Raw genomic sequence first — 24948 nt, 5'->3', positions numbered from 1 at the left:
CACTCCTCAGATGAGACTGTTGGTAATCTTAGTGTCTGGTCCAAATGACAGCTAGTGAAATTGCAATCTGCTTATCTAAATTCCTCCCACAGTATTTATATACAATTTTTATACCTGGCTAGCATTTAAAACGTTAGTCACTGTTCCACATCAGAGGTTCCTGCCTACCACTCTGAAGAGAATCCATTATTATACATATCTCTTGCTCTTATTCACATTTTTTTTAAATTTTATTTATTTAAATAATCACCATCTGTTGCCATGGAAAACATTACAGAAGTGCAGTTGTAGTACAGTGAAAGATGGTTGGAAAACCTTTTGGGATTATGGGAGTAACTGATAAAACTGCCTTAAGTGTTCAAAGGCCAAAAAAATACATATACATAGAGACAGACTTTTTTTAATGCTATGGTCAAAACTTTTTATAGCCTATTAAAAATGGTATCATTCAGTCAAGATGCTTTGATCAGTGTGAAGAATGAGAACTTTATTATCCCCCACAGCCCCCAAAATTTCAAAGCCACTCTTCAAAAGTCAGTATGTTGTACTAGGAAAAAAAGCAATATATGTTGAAGACGACATGTTTGGTGTGGAGAAAGTATTAAGTGATATTACTCATTTTCAAAATAAATGTAAATGAGGCAAGCTCAAGTGAATCTCAAATTCATCTCCAGAAGGGCATAAGTGAATACAGGATAGACAACTGATGAAAACACATACCCGAGGTATGGGAAGACATTCACGCTTGGCAAGCGGCATTTACAAAAAGAGCACAAGTAGTTAAATTATCAGAAGTTTATTTCTGTTACAAATCATCACAACCACAATTAATATAAAACAGAGAAAGCATTAAGGAAACATGACTGTTGGATACAAGATTCATCAAGGCATAAAAGCCTCATCCAGAATTCTACCACTAGAAAACCGTGATTGTATATTAGAAGAGAAAGCATTTCTATGCAAAGACCAAGTGAAAGAGAATAAGCAGTATAATATACTCAACAGGGATTAAAATACGTTCATGTTATATAACAAGTTTCTGAAGGAAATGGAAGTTGGAGCATTATTTCTAACCAGGAGCCTTGTTCTGAGCAGGCCTGTTTACATTCAGCTAATAAGAAAAGCTTCAGCATAAAACACTAATCTTCATTTTTAACTTATCCATGTTGCTCATACATTAGACAAGCTATTTCCAAAAGCATATTTAAACTTCAGTCATGGGACTTCACACACACTCTCTCACACTTGCTGCATAAGGCTAAAAAAAAGTCACTGAAGGAACATGAGGTTGCATTATTGCTTGGTACAAGAACCAAAATGAAAATTCTTTATTGAGATCCAAATAAAACACTGTTGAGTCACTAAACAATTACATGTTTATGTACAATTTTTTAAAAAAGTGTATAATGTTATACACTTTAAGGCTTTAATACAAGAGATACAGAACAGGATTTTCATATTCCGAAGCCAGTCTCGTTGCCTAGGTACGCTGACAAGTACAATGCTCTAAGCAGTCCATAATTAACATGGCAGAAGTCCCTGAAAAAAGAGCAAAATGGAATTTATTTGTATACATCTGGAGAGTAATGATTTCTGATTCTCTGGAGACTGCCAGATTGCAAGCAATGGGATCAGGCAATTAAGTAGGTAATAAATGTATGTAGATTTATGGAAACTATTGCAGAAACTGTCCTATCACTGTAATTCAGTGCAAATATGATCAAAAGGTTCTGTTCAATAACGACAAATTAATGATATTAGTTATAATGTTTCCTATTTGTTTGACCATTTGTTTGACACACAGCAACTGACCAGTGTAAAAACATGAAATCCTACTAGAATGGATGAATGTTCCTACTGAAGTTTGTCACAATAAAGGAAGGCTGATTTCTACACTAAAAAAAAAAAAAAAATTAATTCAGGCAACTTTTTAGATTTTTCTTCCTATACGAAAGCTAACCAATTCCATTTCATAGATTAATCTAAAGAGGAAACAAAAAAATCCCCAAACATAAATGCAATAGCAGAACACAATGTTAATGCATGTTATTTCAGGAACTGTCAAGAGAACTTTTGCACTGCAAATTCGTAGTTTCTAAGAATATCTAAAAGCAGCTGTTTGAACTGATGTAATTCATTGAATACACATGTATAAGACATGAGCATTTATATAAACTTTTTTGAAGGAGAGGCACAAAAACAGATTTTTCCTAGCAGAAATAAGAAGGATGAGTGTGAGGGATTTGAAGAGGGGAGAGTGGTTTTAAAATTCATACCACACCATTATGGTCAATATACATGCAGACAGTTTTTTCTTATATGTTTCATAGTCAGATTCTGCAACTGCTTAAAAGTGCAACTAAAATTGGACTCAAGTGTTAACCTTTCGGTCAAGGTGGGCCACAGTTACTTAAAGGGAGCACCGTATGGCCATAGCATAGGCATAGGTGCAAGGTTCACAGGCTTTTTGGGACAGAGCAGCAGCAAGACAGCAGAAGGTGATGCTATTTAACTCATCCTCCCTACAGGAGGCACTAAGGAAAGCTGCCATCAAGAAACATGAGTTGGATAAACATTCTGGCAGGCTGAAGTCACTTCCAATTCAGTCATTCCTCTATTACTCATCCCTGCTACTCGGTATTTTAGATTTAAGCCATCACGTTTCCTCATACACAGTTTATGTAAAACTTTGTGTTTACCAATGAAGACTTCATATGGCTTATGTAACACTTCCTGATATTATGCAACTTCAAAGATGTCAACAGAAAGATCTGACCAGTATGTGTTTTAACATGATTTATTTATATACTCATTCTGCTGTAGCAGCTCTAGCTAGCCTTATTTTTATTGAACCTCCACTTTTTGAGCTGCAGAGCACAGAAATCTTGTCTGACCTCTGCTAACCTTTACAGGGTCCTTTTCTTTAAGTCTTTATAATGGTCTCAAAATTGTTCTAAAGTTATTTTGTATGTGCAAAGTGTTCTTTCTGCCTGCGAAAGCAATCACCTATGGTATCTAGAATCAGTGCAATATGTGCAATATTTCAAAATATAGAGCTCTACAGTACAAAGACACTGAGTTCCTGAAATTAGCAGAATTACCACTCCAAGTATAAAATAAAGAAAAAAATATATTTTTTTATTTATATATATATATATATATACATATATATATATATATAGTCTGAGCACAAGCACAGCTGATTTTATAGTTTATGTATTAAATTCATCAGAAACAGTAAGGCAAGCTATTCTGCAGCTAATGTCTCTCAGTGGACTTGCCCTCCTTCATTTGTACTAAAATCCAGTTCATTCCTTGTGCAGAAATGACTGACTTCGAAAATGCTTTCTTCAGCTTTGTCAAACAAGCTTACACACGTTTGCTGACTGGATTAGAGTTTTACGTTCTCATTTGAACACTACTAGCATAAAATTGCATTAATTCTCTTGCTTTTATCTGTCTGATGAAACTACCTAGTCAGCTGAAATGTAATCAAAGCTAAGTATGTCTTTTGATTTCCAATCACAGGTGTAGTTAAATAATAAGCACCAAAAAACAGCCCATAGAACAGTGTCCACACACCAAGATAGTTTAATGTGATTAGTTTTTAAAGCTGTAATTTTTCCAGAAAATTTCAAAGTAGTCAATAATTTTGATCAGTCTTAGGGCCAGCACCTGTAACCATTATGTAATTAAAGCCCTATGTATACAAAAAAATAAAGGACCTGACTGAAAGCCTCATTATATCTCTCAGTTTCACAGATGAGTAAAGATACCTACCAAAGCATCAGAAGATTAAGGTTTTTGTTCTCCTGGCTCTCCAAGGAGTTGGGTTTCCTGACAAGAGGAAAAACAAATTTACTAAATATGAAAGACTTTCAAATAAAAACTGAAGAAAATGCAAATTAACTATAATTAAAAGAAACTTAATGATTAAATGAAAAGCTTTAAATGTAACTTACAAAAGTTACCTAAGTTACTAGAATTTATGGAAAAAGAATATACTACAAACTGTTGGTTATGAGGTTTTACATTTGTTTAATAGGGAATAGTTTGTCCAAATTTAACTAACTAAGCTAAGGCTTTTTAGATTACTAACACAAATTGAACGTTTTAAAAGAATTTAGGTGATCTTGAAGCTTCTCCTAAACTCTAAAATAAAACTAAGTTGTAGTCTCCCTGTTTTTATTGGTTATATAAATTAAGTGAGATTAAAATCTTATTTGATTTATTTACCTTTGCAAATGAAGACCGTTTTAAGGGTTACACATCCTCTGCCTCTGACGAAAGCGACCTCAATTAGTCAAGTCAGAAAGTCTTTAAAAGCTTTGTGTTTATTGCTTCCAGCACGGAGCGAGGTGGTCATTAACGTACCAAAATTCTCATAAAAATTCCAAAGTTGCACTATTGAAAAAACGCTCAACAAGATGAAAACTAGTCACATCTTTTTCAGAAAATTCATTAGCTATTTTAAACCATTTTTAACAAAAATATTTTGATTTAATGTGGCACTCAAGCAGATCCATACCATTTGGATACTTTAAACATCATTTAAATCTACTGTGAGTATATAAGTGTACATTTAGGTTTATACCATTTTTTTTTAAGGTGTGCAATGTTTAATATGAGCCTTTTATGCTGATCATTGTTAAATGGATTTCTCCCTGTTTACTACTATTTATGAAGTTTTATTATAAAATAAAGCATAAAATTAATCTCACACACACTGTTTTTCTTTCAAAAGTTTATTTAGTATCAAGCAAGGGTAAAACTTTGCTTAACACTACAGAACATTTCAAGACTTGAGTTACAAAATACCACATTATTTGCATTTGTACTTTGCTTCCCTTTTTACGCATATTTGCAAAGAGAAAAACTAGCAAATGGCTGAAAATAAAAACTAAAAACTAAATTGTTGAAAACCTTTAAAATAAAAGGTTACGCTTATGTTAAAAGAATGGACTAACATATTTAGTAAACCTAGTTTTTTAACACTAGTTAATCAAAGGTTATTTTTTTGATTGCCTATTTTTCAAATACAGTTTGGAAATAACAAAATTCCTTGTTTTACATATCTTTCTGTCCAGGTTGTTCTTTCAACAACATATTTTAAATTCAGTCCATCCATTCAGATTTTTAAGCAATTTGATTTAATAAAAAGGGATTGTTCATAGAAAAAATTACTTTGAACAGTATACAGGACTGGTGGAGATTGGATATTTCACAACATCAGACAGTACAATCAGTATCTGGCATATGGCTGGTCTCTGTAGACTCCTTTTGTTGTCCTTGCTGAAGGTGCCTTGTGTCTTGAGTTGGTCCATTCTTCTTGCCCTACAAGAAAGGAAAGCATAGTAAGATTTCTTTCAATGTTCTCAGAGATACTGTACTTAATTCACAATTAAATGACCAAAAAATTAAGACATTTACTCAGAGCTGTAGAAACTGAAGTCCAGAATGTGAACCAGGAAATCTGGGTATCACACAGGTCTGCATGAGCTACCCACAGAGCTCTTTCAACGTAGAACACTGGGCAGTGACAGTGGTGAAACCCTATTTGTGTCCCTGGCATTCGGTTGGGCCTGCCTGCTGCAGATACAGACAGAAACGCCAACTATAGTAGCGGACTGACCATTATGCTATAAGGAAGTGAACAGATGATCTGAATCAAACACTAGCGCATGAACAATCCTCAGAAAGAAGTTTGTTTGGATCTGAATCAGTTTAGGCTTAATTCAAATACACAATCTACAAGGGAAAAGCTTTATATTTCACTACAAGCACCTGTGGCTTCCAGCATAAGCTAGAGGCAACAGTCTTCACTATAAAGATACTTCCTCTAAAATGCAAGTTAGGAAGGCAGATTATTAAAAAATTAAAAGGGCAAGGGGCATTGCTCATTTGAATTATGACAGCATAAGAAACTTGTAAAAAGTCTTTATTTATGTGCTATATTTAATGCTTCATAATCCTGTCATTTTAATGGTAATGTTAAAGTAATAATGTGATAATAAATGAGAATCAGAGACCTACTGTGCCTGTATTTACAACCAGAACTACCACCCCCCTAGATCTGAAAATAGTGTATGTGCTTCTTGTTCTGCTTTTTTGGAATTGCCCTGCCCTAAGGCAGACAGGTGCCTAAGTGAACCCCATGCAATCCAGAAACTGGGGGTGGAACTGGGTAGCTCAACGACTAGATAGGGGGTCAACCAAAATGCAGGCATCACCCTTTCTACTGAATAGGAAGTCAACAGTCAAAGAACCCCTGAACTTCTCCAAATGGGCTAAGTAACTCCCTCGGATACCTCAGATCAGGTGACAGGAATCCTACAGCAGAAAAAGCTCCAGAGGGTCCAATTTCATAGTCTCTTTTATAAAAATCTCATCTGAGCTACCTCAACTTTTAAGACTCAGGTGTTGCCTATGGAGTGTAGATTAAATATCTCACTAAGTGGACAGAACATTTGTCCAGGAGGTAAATGGCACAAATTCAATTCCACTGCCAGGTTGGAAGAATAAAACCCATGACTTAGGCGAGTTCCCCAGCATTTGATTACAAGGTAACATGCATGAGAATCAACCTCTTGTGCTTTGTCATCACAAGGAAAACAAGATTCAAATCCAGAAAAGACAACAATCCTGGCTTAACAGTTAAGGCAGCTGGCTGAGGGTAAAGTATTAAAGAAAATCCCAGATTTTAAGCACTGCTACAATAAACTAAGTTAAAAAATATGAAAAGCAGTCTTGGTTAAGGAAAAAGAACAGTATAAGATGACTATAAGCGATTTGCTAGATCAGTAGGCTGAAGAGTCACATTCCTTTCTATGTGTTTTCCTTTCAGTGCCATTAGGTGCTTTCAATCCTAAAAAACTTCTTCCTATATCCTCTGGACTTCAGCTTTTTAGGGGAGGAAAAGTTTAGATACTTTATAGGACACTATTTCTTCATGGCCAGCTCTAAGCAGCTATCTGCTCAGTTATACAACTTATTCTGAGGCCTCTAATGTTCCTTACATACTGTATAGGTGATGACTGGTACCTAATTCTGCATTTCAGGACCTATTTGCATTAAGAAATAAGGTGTCTGACTTGTAGGCACGAAGACTTCATTGGTTGTAATCCATATACTTTCTCCAAGGTATTTACAATCATCCTCTCAATATGAGAAAATAAGTCAAGTCAGTAGTCTGAGTGTCTGCTCTTTAAATAAAAAAAATTCTAATAATTATATAAATAATAAATGACAAAACTAATTTTAAGTGCAAAACCAGTGAAAAGTGTGTAATTTCAATCTTAAATACTGCAATCTACATTTTTCCTCTTAATCAACTCTACCTAGATTAGATAGTTTTGTATGCTTTTCCCCTATCAATTTTCCATTAATGAAATACTCTGAGAAATCAGATTTACACTGGCTAACAGTTTATTTTAATGCTGAAATACAAAGTGATTTAAGGCATATAACTATCAAGACCAACTGAAAGTGCTGTCAGACAGAGGAACTTCAAATGACCTCTTCTTTTGATGAACTGATCTTTCCCTTTAGCAAACTGGATTAGTTTAAGTAGATGACATTAAACAAACCTCCGCATTAGATGCATTTATCACAACAAACAAATCTTAGTTGAGCTAATTTGTTTTCCACAGGAAACACTGCAAAATGAAGTTTAAGAAATAAATCATAGAATACTTTTATGTGGGTCCTAAAGTCACTGTGATATCCATTACCCAGAATCACAACTTGCATTAGTTGCTAGCAATCCTCCAACACTGGAGGCTTTTGAGTGATCAGCAACTGTTTCTCTGATCTCTAGCCAGAGACTTAACATTTATCCCTTAAGCAAAGGTGCCTTTTAACATGCTTCATGTTTCTAATCCATAACACATTTCTTTAATTAAACCTGTCACCACTGCACTTCTAATTGAAAAAAAAAAATGTAATTCATCCCACTGGCATATGCCTTTTTCTTCATCATGCATTGTTTTGTCTCCGTATGAGTTACCCACTGCCCTCATGTCTATTAACTACCTAAAGTACTTTCATAACCTTTACATAATGACTCCCTGCTTGATTTCATGAGTATGCAGCTTGAAAGTGCACTAATACCAAAAGACCATACAAGTCTAAAATGCACTCAGTTAGGCCCTGACCAGCAGAGAACTTCAGCATGTTCTTAGTTCATACCAAGTTCAGTGCCAGTTGTGCCCCACGAGAAACATTTCCCTTCATGGATGAACAACTCCTGAGCTAAGGCCATGCATCCCTGATATTTTCCTAAATATCATTGAATGTTATATGAAAAGCGTACACAAGCCTACTTAAAACCGAACCAAACAACAAAACCACCCCACTTCCGCATGATTAGAGTGGCTAACAGATCACGGACACCTCTTGCTGTATTTGTCGCAATAATCACAGGTGGAGCTCTCGGTCAGGAATCCCTGAACAGCAGTTGTCTGCTGTAGAATTCAAGCTTTCCTTAGGGAGATTCTTTTCCGATGAAATTATTTTTTCAGAAACCTTCCCTGCTTTAGCCATACAGCTCATAACACCACTCACCGTAAGAGTCGTACGTTTCTTCACTCAGTCCATGCCCATAGTCATAGTAATCTGCTCCACTGTAGAGGAGGAGAAGGGAGTAGGAAGAGAAAAGGGAACAAGACATAACACAGTTACAATTTAAGAAACAATGCTTACCATCTCATTATATCTTTGAAAAGAAGAAAGCCTGAAGGAAGTAGACATGACCTCCATTAGGGAAGCTTAGCACCCAAGTAACATGACAACAGCTTAGGTCCTGTTTATCCATTAACAAGACAGGAAAACAAACTCTAAAAATTATTTACATTCACTTAGGATCGTTTTACATCAGAGAGCCCCGGGTCCATAGTGCTACATGATGCTGTGGGATTTTCATATTGGACAAATCTTGGGAAATGAACATGCATTCAAAAGCACTTTGAATTGCATTTTCTTAATTCACAGTATCTTACGTAGTTGTTCAAACATTACACCACCACCACACCAAAATCTTTTGGTGAAATGCCTCCAAGCTATAAAGACAAAATCTCTGTATGTTTACTGAAAAGTGTCATTAAATCATAAACATGGACTCCACTCCTCCCTGGAGAGATGTAAACTGTTAGCACTACTTACAGATGGGAAGGTTGAAGGTCTTAGAGTACCAGTGAAGGAAGAGTGTTAGGCCTAGGTATTGAATGCAATTCCTTTGCCTTACAAACTTCTCTACTCACTACCTACCATTGTCTAGTATTTTGCCTTTGCATCTCTTCATTTTGAGAAGTCTATTAAAGATACCTCACTTTTGACCAGAGCAGTGAATTCAAAATTCACTGGTAGAAAACATGAAGGACAAGCAACATACTGATCTGAGGGCTAAATACTGTCTCTGAGGTCCAGTCTTCAAAACAAAATGCATGTGCATATATTTGAAGACTATCATTTTAATAATTTTACTAGAAATGGCAACAGGAACTTCAGAGTTAAACTGAAATCTGCAGCAGCTAAGATTCAAGAATCTGTAGTAATATTAAAGCCCATGGGCTAAAACAGCCTTCAAAATTCATTATGAGGCTCAGAAGGAGATGATACTCACCAGTGGAGTATGAAAAACCTTGAAACTGCTTTAAGTGGAAAGCAATTTTATAACTTTGGAACTTAATATAAATAAAAATGCAATGGCATTGCATTTTTACAACCATGAAATAAGACCACTGAATGGAAACCCCCGGACACGTCTTATTCCATGTTACTTTTCCATCGTGTTTTCATGTTTCATACAACTGTAGATGTGGATAGCCTTTCTGTAGTCTTCCATAGTCTGTATGAAGCAAAGTCTATTAGATATGTTTGGAGGACATCAAAAGCAAGTCTCTAAATTTCTTGGTTTTTATAAAAAGGACAGAAAGATAAATGATTGTTCAATATCCCACAACTTGTTCAGGGCTGATACTTGGAAAAGAAATACTTTGCAGACTGATGGTGACAAATCTTTACCTTTAGACCGGGAAGGAAATCACTTTAACATATGAACACTATCAATTACCAACATCAACAAAATGTTCCTAACATAAGATTGATTACTAACATAAGATAAAAATCAGAGAGAAAAAGGCAATTTATAGTCTTAAAGCAAGTCAGCAGATACAGCTTTTGTATAATACAAGTAATATCTAAATCACAATTGTTTCTAAGCTGAATGAAGTTACAAGACAAAGACAGATCGCTTGGTTTTTAACTAACTTTTGAACTACAGAAAATAATCCAGGCTAGAGGAATGAACATCCTAGTGTCTGCAAATGCATACCAAAAAACGTGGGTGAGTGTTTCTCATTCCTAGCATATGAACCAGCATTTAAAAAAATAGAAAATAAAAACAACCTAGACACCATCTATGGCTTGTCAGCCCATGCAATGCAGATGAGAGTAACAAGGACAAAATTTGGAGAATAGGAAATCATATAATTTTGTCCTGAAGCAACTCAGTGATAAACAATCTTTATTCAGACAGTTAAGAACTTAAAACTGACATTGACTATCATTCCACATGGTATTTGATTATTTATTTTAAGGCTGTCATCTAGTTTAGAAATATATAGCAGCTGAGCCTTATCACTGTATCTGTCAATCCTGTCAGAATTACTTCAGCAGGGTTTCATTTCACAGACCTAAGATTTCTATTAAACAAAAAATGGCTGATTTTATGGAATGTAAACTGCAAAACTAATAAACATTGGAATGGAAAAACATTTTACTTACACTGAAAGCATACCATGATCCATCTTTATTAGTGGACAGAACCTTCAGAATTAATAATCTGCCCCCCAAAAGTACAAATAACATGCAACTGCTCAGCGTGGTGCAGTACTCTGAGCACTTTCATTTGTGCTCCATAAAGACAGCAACACTAACTCTTAGTTCCACTGTATATTAAACAAACGCAAAACTTCAGGAAAGACAACTGAAAGACCATGACCCAAAGAGTACGTGCAGATAGCTGCAAGGAGTTCTGGGTAAAAGCAAACATGAACAAAATATTTTGTTTCACATGTAGCGGAGTCTGAATTGGTCTTGGCTGTGAAGTCCAAGGGCTAAGGTATGTTTGAATTTTCTGGGAGGAATTATGCAAATACATCTGGTATTATACATTAAGTTACCAGCAATTTACAGACCTGTGTTCCTTCTGAAGCAAGCACCTGCTAAAAGGAAAACTAGTCAGAGGAATCTGTAATATCAGAAACAAGCTTCTCTCCAAATTGTATGTTTAAACTCATTAATTGAGAGAGCAGAGGTCAGTTCTGTTGTGAGGAGTTTAATATCTACAACAAATGATTCTTGCTCTAGGCAGAAAGTGTGATGTCGAAACAGGTGTTTTAAATTTTCAAACTGCCATTTACTTTAAAAATCATTACACATGAGTAAAACAAAAACACTAGCAGGACCTACCTGTATGATTTGTTTGAAAAAACAACCTTGACTTTTTTTTTTTTTTTTTTTTTTTTTTTTTATAATATAGGATCTACAGCATCTGGAAGAGTTCTGACTGAAGACTTAATATTTTGTATTTCCTTTTAACTGATCTATTCTGCAAAGGACCATTTTCCTCCCATTCCCTTCGTTTCCTCTCATACAAAGAAGAAAAACCCAAAACACATCCTCCTTCACCCTATGCACCTCCCTCCTTTCAAGGGGGCGGGGGGGGAGAACCTATGAATCACAGGATTCCCTTCCTCTAACCCAGCAAGGCTGAGCCTGGAATCTGCTTTGAGATAATACACCTTTAGATGTGAGATGTCTTGTTAAAGCCATTTTCCTCAACTTTTCTAAAGTTTTTCTTACTTCTCCAGGTGCCTGTTAGCAATTTCTGCCTAGCAGAAGATGGAAGCAGTACCTGAAAGATTTGTGGTGTCTATCCTGTACATGGATCACTATTATTTATTATAGTCAGGTGAGCTTTTCAAGCATTTTCCTAACCATCAAGGAGTACAAGTATAATCAACACTGGAATATCAGCTGTGAATGAGATCTTCCATACAGAGCTCTTGTCTGTATCTACTCATATTAAATATCTTTTGTATGCCCATGCCAGCAATGTCTTTGGTTTGACAGGAAAAAAATGAGCAATAAAGAAAGAGTCTTCGATTATCCACATCAACATAAAACCCAGGAACCTCCCAAGCTACTTACTCAGTGGTACAAAGGGATTAGCGAGCAACAATAAAAATAAATGCTGCTTCTAATTGCTGAGAGCTGGACATTAATCCTATAATGCTTAGAGAAAGTGTGAAGTGAGGCCTAAGCAGTTTTAATGCACCCAAGGGGAAGTGTCTGCTCTCTGTCCAAGAAGCAGCCTGAGATCCAGTAGAGCAAGCTCATAGATTCTAGCAGTGCATCGCTGATGAAGTAAAGACTCAGAAGAACTGTTTTCTCCAGTAAAACAGAGGACTGAGAGGTTACCTACCAATTTTCTAGAACCACTCTTATGAAAGAAATACTTTAATTCAGAGGTATTCTAGATCAGCTTAGCAGAAAAGCCTGAGAAATTTAAGTCATGCTGTGAGAGCTTATGATTTCTGAAAAAACCCTTGAAGACCCATAAGAATAATTTTTTTTTTTTATCAAATAGCAATAATTGTTCTAAGCATTACAGTCAAGTCTTAAGGAGTATCTACCTTTAATACTATGTTAATTAGCAGCTTCTTCTGACTAGAGATGCTGGGATATTCTTTTGGTGACAGATATCAACAGAACAGTTGAGTTTTAAGAAGCTAATACTCATGCAGGTGTCAGAATAACTCATTAGGCTATTTTGGGGACAACCCTAGAATTTGCATGTCAACTGCAGTGGTGATGTTCTGTAGTATTTGCATTAAATACATGAAGACAGAATATACTGCGACTAATGAATGTGACTGGCACAGCTCTAGATCAGAAATCTTCTAGTATCAGTATTATGCCATTTCTATGTTTGAAGTAGCAGTAGTATGACAGGGAGCCTGACTGCTAAGGGGAAACTAAAAGCTCTCCACTGCAAGCTGGTAGTTCAATGGAAATGCCCAGGCTGTTAGTCATCAACAAGCCTGGTTACTGGATTTTTAAGCACAAACTGAACCAGCACTCTTTTCTCCCTCAGTGATAAAAACCAGTTTCTTTGCAATCAGTTCTGAATCTTGAATTAGTGCAACACATATTAGGGGAAAAATGGCAAGAAATCCTTTTTTCCCTTGTGCACACTGATATCAGAAGTAACTTGAGGGCTGATCCCTTCACCTAGAAGTCAGGGCAGTTTTTCAGAGAGACTAAAGAAAGCTACCAAACATGGAAAGCGACTTTAACAATAGCTCTACAAGCATCATCTTTGTCCTTCTACAAAGATATAGCACAGAACAGCAGCAAAGAGAAAGAAGAAACGAGGAAGTTTCCAGCAAGAGGAATTATACGATAGACCCTGACTGATACAATCACATCTGAACAGAACTTTTCCACAAGGACAATGCTTTTGCTAGCTTCCTATCAGCTTTTCAGGCTCAACTAGTTCTGATATCAAAAAACATCTGTCAACAGTAAGCAGGGAGAAGCATGTCCCAAATGTTATTGTTAAGACAACTACTCACTATAGCGAAGCTTCTCATATCTCCAAAATCTTCTGGAATGTTGAGTTGAATACCTGATCTTAATGCTTTTGTGGATCATTAAAAAAAATCAGATTCTGTAACCCAGTTTTCAGCATGGTAGCATAAAAACAGCATATCAAGAGGAAATGCATGTTTTTATTGCATCTTTCAGATAAAGTTTTATGTAATGCCCAGCTCTGCCACTTCTTGGCACAAGTGTCTTGGATAAACTACTCTCATTACCCTGCATCTCAGTTTATCCCTCAGGAAAATGGAGACAGTGATCTCAGAAAGCAATTGAGACCTATACGTGAAAGCTTTCTAAAATACAAAAATATGATGTGATATTCCTTAAATTATATCCTATTGTAATTTTATACAAATACCACCAATTGCAAGTCTATTTCATATAATCTTAAAAGATGACCAGACTGCCCTCTCAAGGATTCCCTTAGCTATCACTACTTAGAAACCACTTTATGGCAGAAATGGTAATAAGCTTTACTTTTGTAGAGGAATAGTGAAACACCTTCAGAGACATCTGCATTCTGTCGCTAACTACCAGGCACAGAACTATGTCTGTCTAGATATTTCTTGCAGAAGGCTACACTTTGTCCTATGGCTAGCAGTTTTACCATGCGAAATATCCAATTATTACTGTCTGAGAACGTTAGTCTCCCCCACCGCCTCGACTCATGTGCCATCTCTCAAAACGTAAGAGGTAAATGGCAAGTAGCAGCGGTGACTCTGAAGCACATCGAATGAATACATCAGGCTTTCTCTCAGCAGTAGCAGGGAGCTACAGCTTTATCTTGAAACCCCAAGTAGAATACAGCAACAATTCATTCCAAAACATGGGAGACAAGTAAAACAACAAAAATTTTCCATATCAAACAAGAATGAACCAGCAGAGAAACTAAAAACCTCAGGACATACATTATCTATTTGGTTTGCCCCATTAGAATCAAACCCTGGTGATCCCCGCATCACATTTGTCTGGTCTGCAAAGCAGTTATGGGGCAAGTGAACTAGATCCCTATCAGGGGAAACTAAACAGGAAAGTTTAAAAAAAATCCAGGGCTGTACCAGATGTGTTCAAAGCCCCCAAATGGGCACAGAAATCCGAACCAACATAAACATTATCATTGAAAAAGGATGCACAGACAAGGCCATTCAGGACAAGGGAAGCAGCAGAGACTAAGGAAGATTTGACCAGTATCAGTCAAAGACTTTTAAGAGTGCCCATTGCCATATGGGCACGGGGGTTGGAAATGTATTAACTCCATCTCTTATCCAACATACCTCTTAGTTATTCCTCTTGCAAACTGCATAAAATGTTGTTAGAAATTTGAGATAACATAACATGCCACAGACTGGAGTACAAGATAACAACATCCCCTATAATACGTTATCATCCACAAAACCTGCAGACAGTATGTCACCATTCTGTCCTTAGAAATACTACTCAGTAAGATATACATCATACCTTGTCTTTCTAATTTATTGAAGGAATACAGTACAGCTTTCAAACTTTCCTATAAATTTGATACTCTTACTCATCAGTGGGAATTTAAGAGCATTTGAGAGGAAAAAAATTATCATTCCATCCCAGTTTTATATGATGATCATTCAACATAATAAAAGTGCCATCAAGTAATGTATTTGGTTAAAGAAAGACTGTGTTTAACTGCTTTCAGGGCTGTGTAAATTTTAAGGACCTGGCAGATCTTAAAAGCAACGCATTGCCATGTTTGAGATCTTTCTGCTGCTTCCCTAATGCCCCTTACACAAGTCACTAGCGAGGTTCGAGTCTTGCTTCTCCAAGCACCATAAGGCAGATCACTTCCATTTGTGCTAAAAGGATAATTCAGTGCACTTAACTGCTAAGACTTGTTTGACTTTTCTCCTTCTGTGGGCTCCATCACTTGTATCTGCACATATGCTGCAGATGTATCCCATATTGCTCTCACCTGACACAACTATTCCACAATAAACTGAATTCTGATAGATACTAAACTGTGTATAAAGCCACAATTCCTAGATCCCAGGTTTTTTTCCTAAAAATAAAAATCAAGGGGGAGAAACAAACAAGTAGGAAAAATTTAATAAGTTTTTCTGCAACTAAATCTCCCTTCTCCAACACTGCCCAGTTAAACAGACTTTTCCTCCTCCCAGTGAAAAAAGCAGCATATCATTTCTTCCCCTGCAAGCAAGCCAAACAGTTCAGGATAGTCTGTAAAAGATAAAATTGCAATTTTCAATTACTGCTAGTGAGCAGCTGCAGTGTGTTGACTACCAAGCAGCAAAACGGTGTAAAGTTTGCATCTACAAAAATGGATTCTGTGACCACCTGAGCTGAGAAAGCCCAATTTCTCATGTGCCTGTGCCATACAGCTGAGACACCAGCTAGCACACTGTGAGCTTCCAGTGAAGTTCCCTTTCACTCCCTGCTCCCAACCTCAAGAGCAGAGAAATAAAGCTGCCCTATGTGTATTCTTCACTAAGCATGAATTTGTGATGCTATCCTTCCACTAATCACAGAGACACTAAGCAGCTTCTTTCCTATCTATTTCTTTTAATGAAACTTGTAAAAAATTAATCCTGACATATGACATTTGAAAAATTATTTTTAAGTTCATAATAAAAAATATAACTTACAAAATTTGGAAGCCTCAGTATCCACATTCCGCATCCAAAGACCATATAACTAGCAGTCATTGCCACAGCATCCAAAATCCTAGCTACTGGATACTTTCTCCAAAACATGTCTTTCCAAATTTTTTGCTACTTACTAAACCCAATTTATTTCTGTTAACTCCATTATCTGAGCTTAAACTATCTTTGTGAAAACATATTGTAATTAAATTGGAAGTCCTCACAATTAAGATTTTTAAACTACAACTAATTCAAAAAGTCACTATTGTTAATAATCTACAATGTTGTATTTTATTTTATCACTTTTTAATGAGTTTCTCTCCTTAAAGGCTTCTTAAAATGAATATCCTCCTTGACCTATCCTTTTCTTTTGACTTCAGCTGTGTATTAAGCCAAGGAAAAATTCCAAAATCCTACCAATATTCATCTTTTTTTATTGGGGCGATTCAAACACACAGGTTTAAGAGGCTGTGTAACCATGTAAGCAAAATTAAGTCATTCATGCAAAATAAGTAGAACAAATTCCTTTTTTGCATTCCCCAAGTATTTAAAGATTGACATTACTATACCCATCCTTAAATGTTTTCAAAACATGTACAGAATTCATTTAAAAATATTTTAGAGACATGTTGGTAAATTATTCCGGAGATGTTAAAAAATAAAGTTAAATAGCAATCCCATGAGAGAAACCAAATTAATGTTATTATCTAAAGGCCATTTCACAGTATTATTAGCACAAATTTAAAAGTAACCCTAACAACTACTAAATAATCTACTACCATACTTGCGTTACGACTCATTTTTCCTTGAAAGATAAAGGGTTTTTCCTTCACTGCACTAAAATTGCCCTAATTGTATTCCTGTTTTGCAGATCAATGATTTCTGCAAGCCAATTTTTTTATTTTAATTCAAACAGGTATGCTAAAGTCAAAATTAAAAACCATCTGTGCTAGAGAGGCAATTTTGAATATTTTATCTTGTCACAACTTTACAGGTGACAAAAAAGAAAATACTTAAACCTAAAAACCACCTACATCTGAAGGACTGCAGAAAAGCTTTTCCAATAAAATAGGCATAAAAATTTACATAGGCAACCCCATGGCAGGGATTTTCACAAAGCGATCAATTCCTGAAAATCTGGAACTAGTTTTCAGTTAAAAGATACATTACCTTGTTTATGCGAATGCTCCGAGGCTTGATTTGTACAGAATTATAAACTCCAATAAGCTCCTATGTACCAGGTGCACATGAGCAACACTCAAATTGCAAAATCCTAGCCATTTGCACTATCACAAGAAATCAAATGCTGTGGCTTGATCGATTTCTGCACAAGTCAGAGCATGAAAAATAAACAGCTACTAGCATTAAAATCCAGAGAATTACACCTTGAAAAGTGACAGCAGCAGACACTGTTTTGCATATAATGCATATTTATACACCCTGGAAATGCAGGATCACTGACAAACCTAATGTAAATTTAAAACACTGAGCTCTGCAAACAAAATGTTAGGAATTAACTTTTAAATACCAATTGCAACACCTCCATGAACCAGGTTCTAATCAATATGCTCAATGCTTTATTAAAATCATCTTCTTATAAAGAGTAATGTCATCTTTTGTGTGATGACTGAACCTAGTTTCAGCATGTGCCTGAGAATTTGAGTTCCTAATGGTGAGTGTCAAGTAATTTGTGTTGGGGTCTTGGCAAGCAATTAGTTTTTGTCAAAATTAAGGTACTGTTGGTCTGGCACAAGTTCAGGGGTTTAGGAACTTGAATTTTAAGAAACCAAAGTGACCTGTGACTTTTTCTATAGTATTTTAAGTAATCACAAGCTACTAAATGTGAACTTCCTCAAAGCTTTCAAACCACTGGCTCCTTGTCCATCGCCTTCTCTACTTGCATCAAATTCCATGCCTTGAATCATTTACAGTTTCAACGAATGCCAGAGAATAAAGCTTCCCCTGCACTGCATCCATAATGTGGGGTTTTAGCATGCTTGGGAATTACCGTATGTGCAGTTATCATTCTTTCATGCTTTCAGATAAATGATTTGAAAAACCTGCAACAAACACTTTACATTTCCCGGCACGTTAACAAATGCACAAACGCAGCCTAGACAATAAGACGCACAGAGTGAACATAGGTATAACTACAGGACACTTGTCAGTTCCCCGCAAAAATTCAGACTAGCTTGACTGGATGGCTCTAAGACCTTGGGCAACTTGCAGTTATTTAAATGTATTACATTTGGTCGCAACTTGAAATGGTAATGGTTATTTTTACATATGCAGGAAAGTGACTGAGAAACACACTTTATGCTTAAGCCAACCTCCAAGAGAAAATTACAGCATTACTAAGCAAATGGGGAAGACAGAACAGAGCAGAAAACTGAGCAGACAAAGCCAGCAGTCATAATAAATCCTAATCTTTCCCCTTTTATATTAGTGTCTAGATTAAATACTCTTTTATAATAGCTTCTGGAACTCAGTGAAGGTGAGGTCACCCAGACTGATGATCTAAAGCTGAAAGATATTGTGTATGAACACCTACTTCCCTTACATTACTTTTTCCTCCTGGACTGATTCAAGGATAGAGCTAAATTACAATTAAACACCAAATGACTATTACTACATGAACAAATTAACATTATTTTTCCCCTAAGCAGACACAAGGTAGAGTTATGCAAACTATCGCTTTTACAGTTGAGATTAACCTCTATTGTAGGTGAAAAACAATGAAGTAGTGGAATGCACATTTTTTCAGGAAAAAAGTTACTGCATCCAGTTGTAAATACTAGCAGAAAAGCCTATAAAATGTTATTTGAAACTTGTGTGGTGTAAGGCAGACAGATATGGTCTCTGGATGATTCTCTACATTTTGGGGGTAACAGTATTAGCCACTATCTCTTGGCAGTGAACTTAAAAGCAAATAGCAACCTTTAATGCTGCTGGAGAGGTAACAGGCACCCCCTTTCTCAGCAACCTTGTCACATAATCTGAATTTTAGTAACAAACCTCGTTCTCTGGCATGTTAACTCACTGCAGCATCTGTCACTGCTATGAATGGTTGATCATAAGTATCTCTGTAGTCATCTCAATGCTATTAAGCAGATGGCAGTGCTAAATCCGAATGATGTAGTACATCTCCCTAGTGGACTTTGTTTCCATACACTACCATTATTCTACAATTCCTCAGTGATAAATCTCATGTATTCTGGAGAACATTAAATAGTGAACTGACAGTGCCGATTTATTAGCACCCGTTTCCCTTTGCCCTATTACTGTCTTCGCAAACACTTGTGCAGATCATGCATGGAGCCACTAAGGGACAAAAGGGTGTTTGCTTAATTTGTAACATAGCGTTTAGAGATTTAAAATTAATAGAATTTTTCTTCACACCAAAAATGTTTGAGCTGATCTACAGATTTAAATTAAGACCCAATTAAATTCTCAGTTTCCTCCACAATATTCTTTTCTGAACTTTCCTAATAAAATTGCTCTAGCATTAACACCAGACTGTTAAAACACCCACAAGAAATCCAAGCAAAGGATTACAGTTCAAGACAGGTTTGAGAAGTCCTTTAGGCGTCAGTTTGGTTTTGTAAGTAACCAAGCTCACAAAACTGCATGCACGCAACGAGTATCGGCACCAAGTGTCACGAGAGGAGGCTGGTTTGGTGGCATTTCACTCGTGCAATCCACACTCTACCAGCAGATTGCAGCCATGTGTCCAGCATACAGCTTTGTGTGTTAAACTATTGCATATATATGCAGGATGGGTGTCATGAAAGAATTACTGCCTCCATAATGCAAAATTTGCCCTCAGGAAAGCTACTCTAGTAGTGCAGAGTAACATTAATTTTAGTCTTTCTGCTTTCCTTAGTTTGGTGTTCAGGATCATTCAATGACCACAGCTTTTTAGAGTTTTCAGTACACTATTCAGGCAAAACTGTTTGGCTGCCTATTTAAAACTGTCTGCTAGCCTGATTTGCAGAAGTTGAGAAATATTTCATTTGTTAAATTCATTTTAGCTTTTTTATTTTTTTTAAACACAAAAATACTAAACAGTCCAGTTGATTAACCAAGTTAGCTTGCATCGGTATGACTTTCATCTAACATGAATCCTCTGAAAAAAATACCTGTATCATTTAGTCACACCTCTTCAAAAAAATTGTGGAGGTGATCATCCAAGTTTGGTACAGCTCCTAGGGATATCTTTTCAAAGTCAATTTAACATGAAAAAAATCTGTTAAAAGACATCCCCAAGCACTGTTTGGGGCTTTATTGTATAAAAGCAATTGTGGATTAGAAAATGTTTTAAAGAATAACTTCTATAGGATTACAGGGCATTAAGATGAATGAGAGCTGGGAGAACACTCCAATGATTCTCTCCCTATTAGTCTAGTGACAGGTTTAAACTAAAGCCACAATTGCCAAGTACAAGAAAGGATACAGAAATGGCACACAACAACAAATGCAATGCCATTAAAATTTAAATGGATATGATCTGGAAACAGCAAGCGGTTAGGTTATAAAGAGGAAGGATTGTTCATAAAGGCATTCAAAGCCCCAGCTACCTTAATGCACACAGAAAAACACAATATGTTAATCCTCATATCTGAACATATCGTCCATTCCAGGCCCTCTCAGATTTGGCTGTTTTGGGGAAATATGCTAGACAGACATCTGGAAAATCAGAAATAGAACAGGAGAGTACAGCTGTGTTGTACCGGATGGTCAAATTTGGAGAGCATGATCCTGTGCACAGACATCTCAACGATGTGCTGTCGGGGAACAACACGCAGTCTGTCACACACCCACAGAAAAACTGTATTTTCCCATTCTATTGCAGATTCCCATCTTTAACAGAGGAATCACTGAAATAGGCAAAACTTAAACAAAATGAGTATTTGAATTGTTTCCACTGTATCACACACAGGAAAATAGGCTTGTGAATGTAAAACAAGTTTGCTGAAGCTCAGGAACAGGGATTACATACTTAAAAACTAGTGTAAATAATTTAATGAACAAACCCATATTTTCGTTTCCAAGCTATTTCTGAAGTTTCCTCATTAATACACAATACAATTAAGACCATAGTCTATTGGAAAAAATATTGGAAGATATACTAGAAATTCTATTCCTTTCTTTTCCATGGAGGGAAAGAAGAAAAATTTTACATGCTAATCACTGAAGGATGAGTTTTAAACATGTAAATGCCCTCTTTGCTCAAATGTGTTTTCCTTTCATGGTTTATAACGAAGGCAAAATATCAAGCTGCTATACAGCTGAACTAGGAAAACAACTCTCTTTTCCAGAATCTGCTTCACAGTAGACATTGTAATGCACCTAAATGTGATAAGTATCTCTCAATGGTTCCAAATGACATTTTGCAATATGGGCTACTATTTGATATTCAGATTAAAGATACAAACGCTGTTCTAGGTAGCTCAGATGGCTGTTTATAGTTATTACTTTTTGCCTGCCAATACAATCCTAAAATTTGTTTTGCCAAGTCAGAAAAAGTGCCAGAAAATGAGTGTTCATACCCTGTGAGAAAGGTATGAGTGAATCATTTGTGTTTCTTTTCTTTTACTATGCATCACTTAATAAATGTGAAGAAAAAATGAAGCAATCATTCAGGAAATAAAACAAATCTAAATATATTGTGAAACTGCAGGTAAAGTACAAATAAAGCAATTGCTTTATAAGGTGTCTCTTTCCAGATCAAGCTAAGAATACATATATATAAGAATACATAAAATGTAAGAATATGATACACATTATGTACAGTAATACTTTATAAGAATTTAATTCCTTGGGAGATGTATTTTTTTGCTAATTTTAGTTCAAAGGAAGAAAGATATCCTAGTTAAAACCTTCTCAACATAAAAAAGAGATTTAAGTAATGTTTTTAGTTTTGGTACAGTCAAATGGCTTGGTAATGAAATCCAAATGTTTGCATGCAATAAACCCTGTTACCAACACTAGAAGCAGTAACACAGAACAGAATTACCAACATAAAAGTTGAGGACTATTTTGGTAATCTTCTTTTTGGAAAAAAAATCCATTACCAGCAGCTGCTCTCTAAATGTAAAATCCTACAGACACTCATATTTCGGAGGTCCTGCACTGCTGGTGTCTTAGCTCATATTATTGTTTATTGATTTTCAGAAGCTTACAATGCTCCGTAGGAATAAAGTATCAGACAGGAGGGTATTATTTTCGTTATGATCAGAAATTTCAAAGCAGTTTACAACAATGATGATACTTCAACTTTCCACTAAGCTTTTTCATATTGAACAAATCAGAAACTATTCAATTCTGTAAGAAAATTTCAGTTGGGTGTGTCAGCACTCCAAGGTTGGGTCTAAAGAGCTTTGTCCACAACTGTGCTGGGAGCAGCTCTGTGGTTTTTCAGATAAGGCTACACGGAGAAAAGTTGTGTTAAACATGTTCAGTGGCAAGTAAGTTCTCAATGACATTACGAAAGCTACTACTGCTCAAATTATGAAGGTCCTTTTCTTTTTCAAAAGATGTGCACATTACAATTATCTCATAATGGGACCATCAGCCAAGCCACTAAATGTCACATTTCATATTTGTCATTAAGCTTTAACTATGACTTAAGACACAAGTTTTCCTCACGGTTCATGGAATTTCAGAATCAGAGAGACTCATTTTAAAGAAAGCAAAATAATGAAGTTAGAGTTGCTTAAAAAATATTGTTAGCAAAGTACAGTGGGAGAAGGGACACAGGTGGCAAGAGATTCAAATGTGTCAGAGATCATTCTACAATGGAGTAGAAGAGACTAAAGGATATATATTTTACAGCAAGGTAAAATATTAAGGTAAAGATATTTGAATATAACCATGTTTTGAAAGTGTGAAAATTCAATGAGTTCTGTATCTCACTTCTCATAAAGTGCTTCTTTCCAGGCAAAGACTAGTTTCTCTTTGTAAGAAAGTAACCCCCCCAACAATAATTCTTGCCAAAAGTCTTTCCTGAATTAACTCCCTGAATAACCTGCTAAAAAACTACGATTTACAATCTGTCATGACCAAAATTCTCTCTTTCAAGATCTCTATTCCTATTTCAATTAGTCAATCACGTTTTCAACCACTGTTTTGATACTAGATACATAAATAACATTGGTGACTATTTCTAATAAAATTCAAAACATTCTTGCTATTTAAGATGAAATTGAAAAAATCATAGGCGTAAATGAAATCAACTTTCCAACTGCAGAATATTTCAGATGTCGTTACAGCAGAGTTTGAGATTTACCTTTGTGCTTGAGTGCTATAGCTGTTATCATAGGAATCATAACTCTGTTCATCATAAGCAGTTCCATAACCATCATCATACTCCTGAAAGGATACAAAAGAAAGGTAATATTAACCTTAAGCACACTCTAGAAACAAGGCAGCAACCTAGTTCTAAATAGGAAAGATAGTGCTCTTCCAAAATAGATTTGTGCCACTGCGCATGGACAATGAAGTGGCAAAATCTTAATGCTACTTATAATCAACCAAGTTCACTTAAGAGGCCACCTACATTTAACATACTGTATATTTTGAGCTATTGGCAGCCACATGCCTCAAAGAACAAGAGAGTTTTTAAACAAATACTCTGTTTTAATTAAAAAAAACTTGCTTATACAGGAGAAAAACAGTACAGATATCCCTATGTACTTAAAATTGTGACCTTAAAGAAAGCTCTGGGCAGGACCTCTGTTAGGAATCAAAGCATCCAAATAACATTGTGCAATTGACTTATGTAGCAGACTTAATTTTGGACACTAAATTCAATATTCCTGCATAGACTACAGATGGGAAAGGCAATGAAATTGCCTAGAGATAACGGGTGCAAGAAACATCTTTTACTTCTTTTGTCCTTTGTACACACTTAAACTTGTGGGATTTTATCATTCAGCACATTATCTAAGACACTACTGAAGTAAGGGCTGCAACACTGCTCTTCCCAAAATAGCACTAGATTTAAGTACCAAGTTGAATAAGCCACATGAACTCCAGGTGCAAGCTGTACGGGAATTTGAGCAAAAGGTAAATATATGACAATGACCTCATCTTTTCCTTGAGAAAGATGAAGTGGGGAAATCCAATGAACTGTCACTAATTTATAGTTTGACAATACATCTGAGCTAAACAAATCATGACTAAAAATGGCATTTTATTTGTATTTATCCTTAGAAGTCGTATGTCAAAGAATTAGGAAATCCTATCCAAATATCTCACAGACCTCAATGGATATTGGGGGTATCTCATCCAGTTTCACCAAATGAGGATGATATTTGGAGAAGGTGCTTTTCATTGGACTGGGCCCCTATTCAAATCAGGCATCAGCTTACAAATGGGCAACTGGAACTAGAATGGTGTCTTCAGAATATATGACTGTGCATCAACCCAGTAAAATACGGATAAAGTCTCAGGAAAGAACATCACCTCTCCTGGGAAAACAGATCTCTTCAATAATGACTCAAAATGATCAAACCAACTACTGGTATCAGTTAGGTGGGTAATACCCAAATGATGGATCGTTTGGTAGAATACCTCCAGTGATTCAAAACTGACAACTTTCTAGATCTCAGAAGGAAAACCTTCCACAGGAGGAAGAGCCAATGACATCCTTGAA

At 36.0% G+C, this 24948-nt stretch overlaps 1 protein-coding gene across 4 annotated transcripts in view; it reads right to left on the bottom strand.

Annotated features, from left to right (window-relative positions):
* Positions 1-780: 780 nt before the first annotated feature.
* Positions 781-24948, bottom strand: part of KHDRBS3 (KH RNA binding domain containing, signal transduction associated 3) — a 98498-nt gene continuing 74330 nt past the window's right edge. For all 4 annotated transcript variants that reach the window (XM_026113640.2, XM_026113641.2, XM_026113643.2 and 1 more), the window contains 5 exons: positions 23581-23663; positions 8563-8621; positions 4237-5334; positions 3781-3837; positions 781-1539 (listed from right to left, as the gene is read on the bottom strand). In XM_026113640.2, the coding sequence (XP_025969425.1) occupies positions 5243-5334; positions 8563-8621; positions 23581-23663 (234 nt within the window). In that variant the 3' untranslated portion in view covers positions 781-1539; positions 3781-3837; positions 4237-5242. The remainder of the gene's footprint in view (positions 1540-3780; positions 3838-4236; positions 5335-8562; positions 8622-23580; positions 23664-24948) is intronic.

This window comes from Dromaius novaehollandiae, chromosome 2, assembly GCF_036370855.1.
Source record: "Dromaius novaehollandiae isolate bDroNov1 chromosome 2, bDroNov1.hap1, whole genome shotgun sequence".
Lineage (NCBI taxonomy): Eukaryota > Metazoa > Chordata > Aves > Casuariiformes > Dromaiidae > Dromaius > Dromaius novaehollandiae.
The sequence above is the reverse complement of the archived record's forward strand: the minus strand, read 5'-3'. Positions and strand labels throughout refer to the sequence as shown.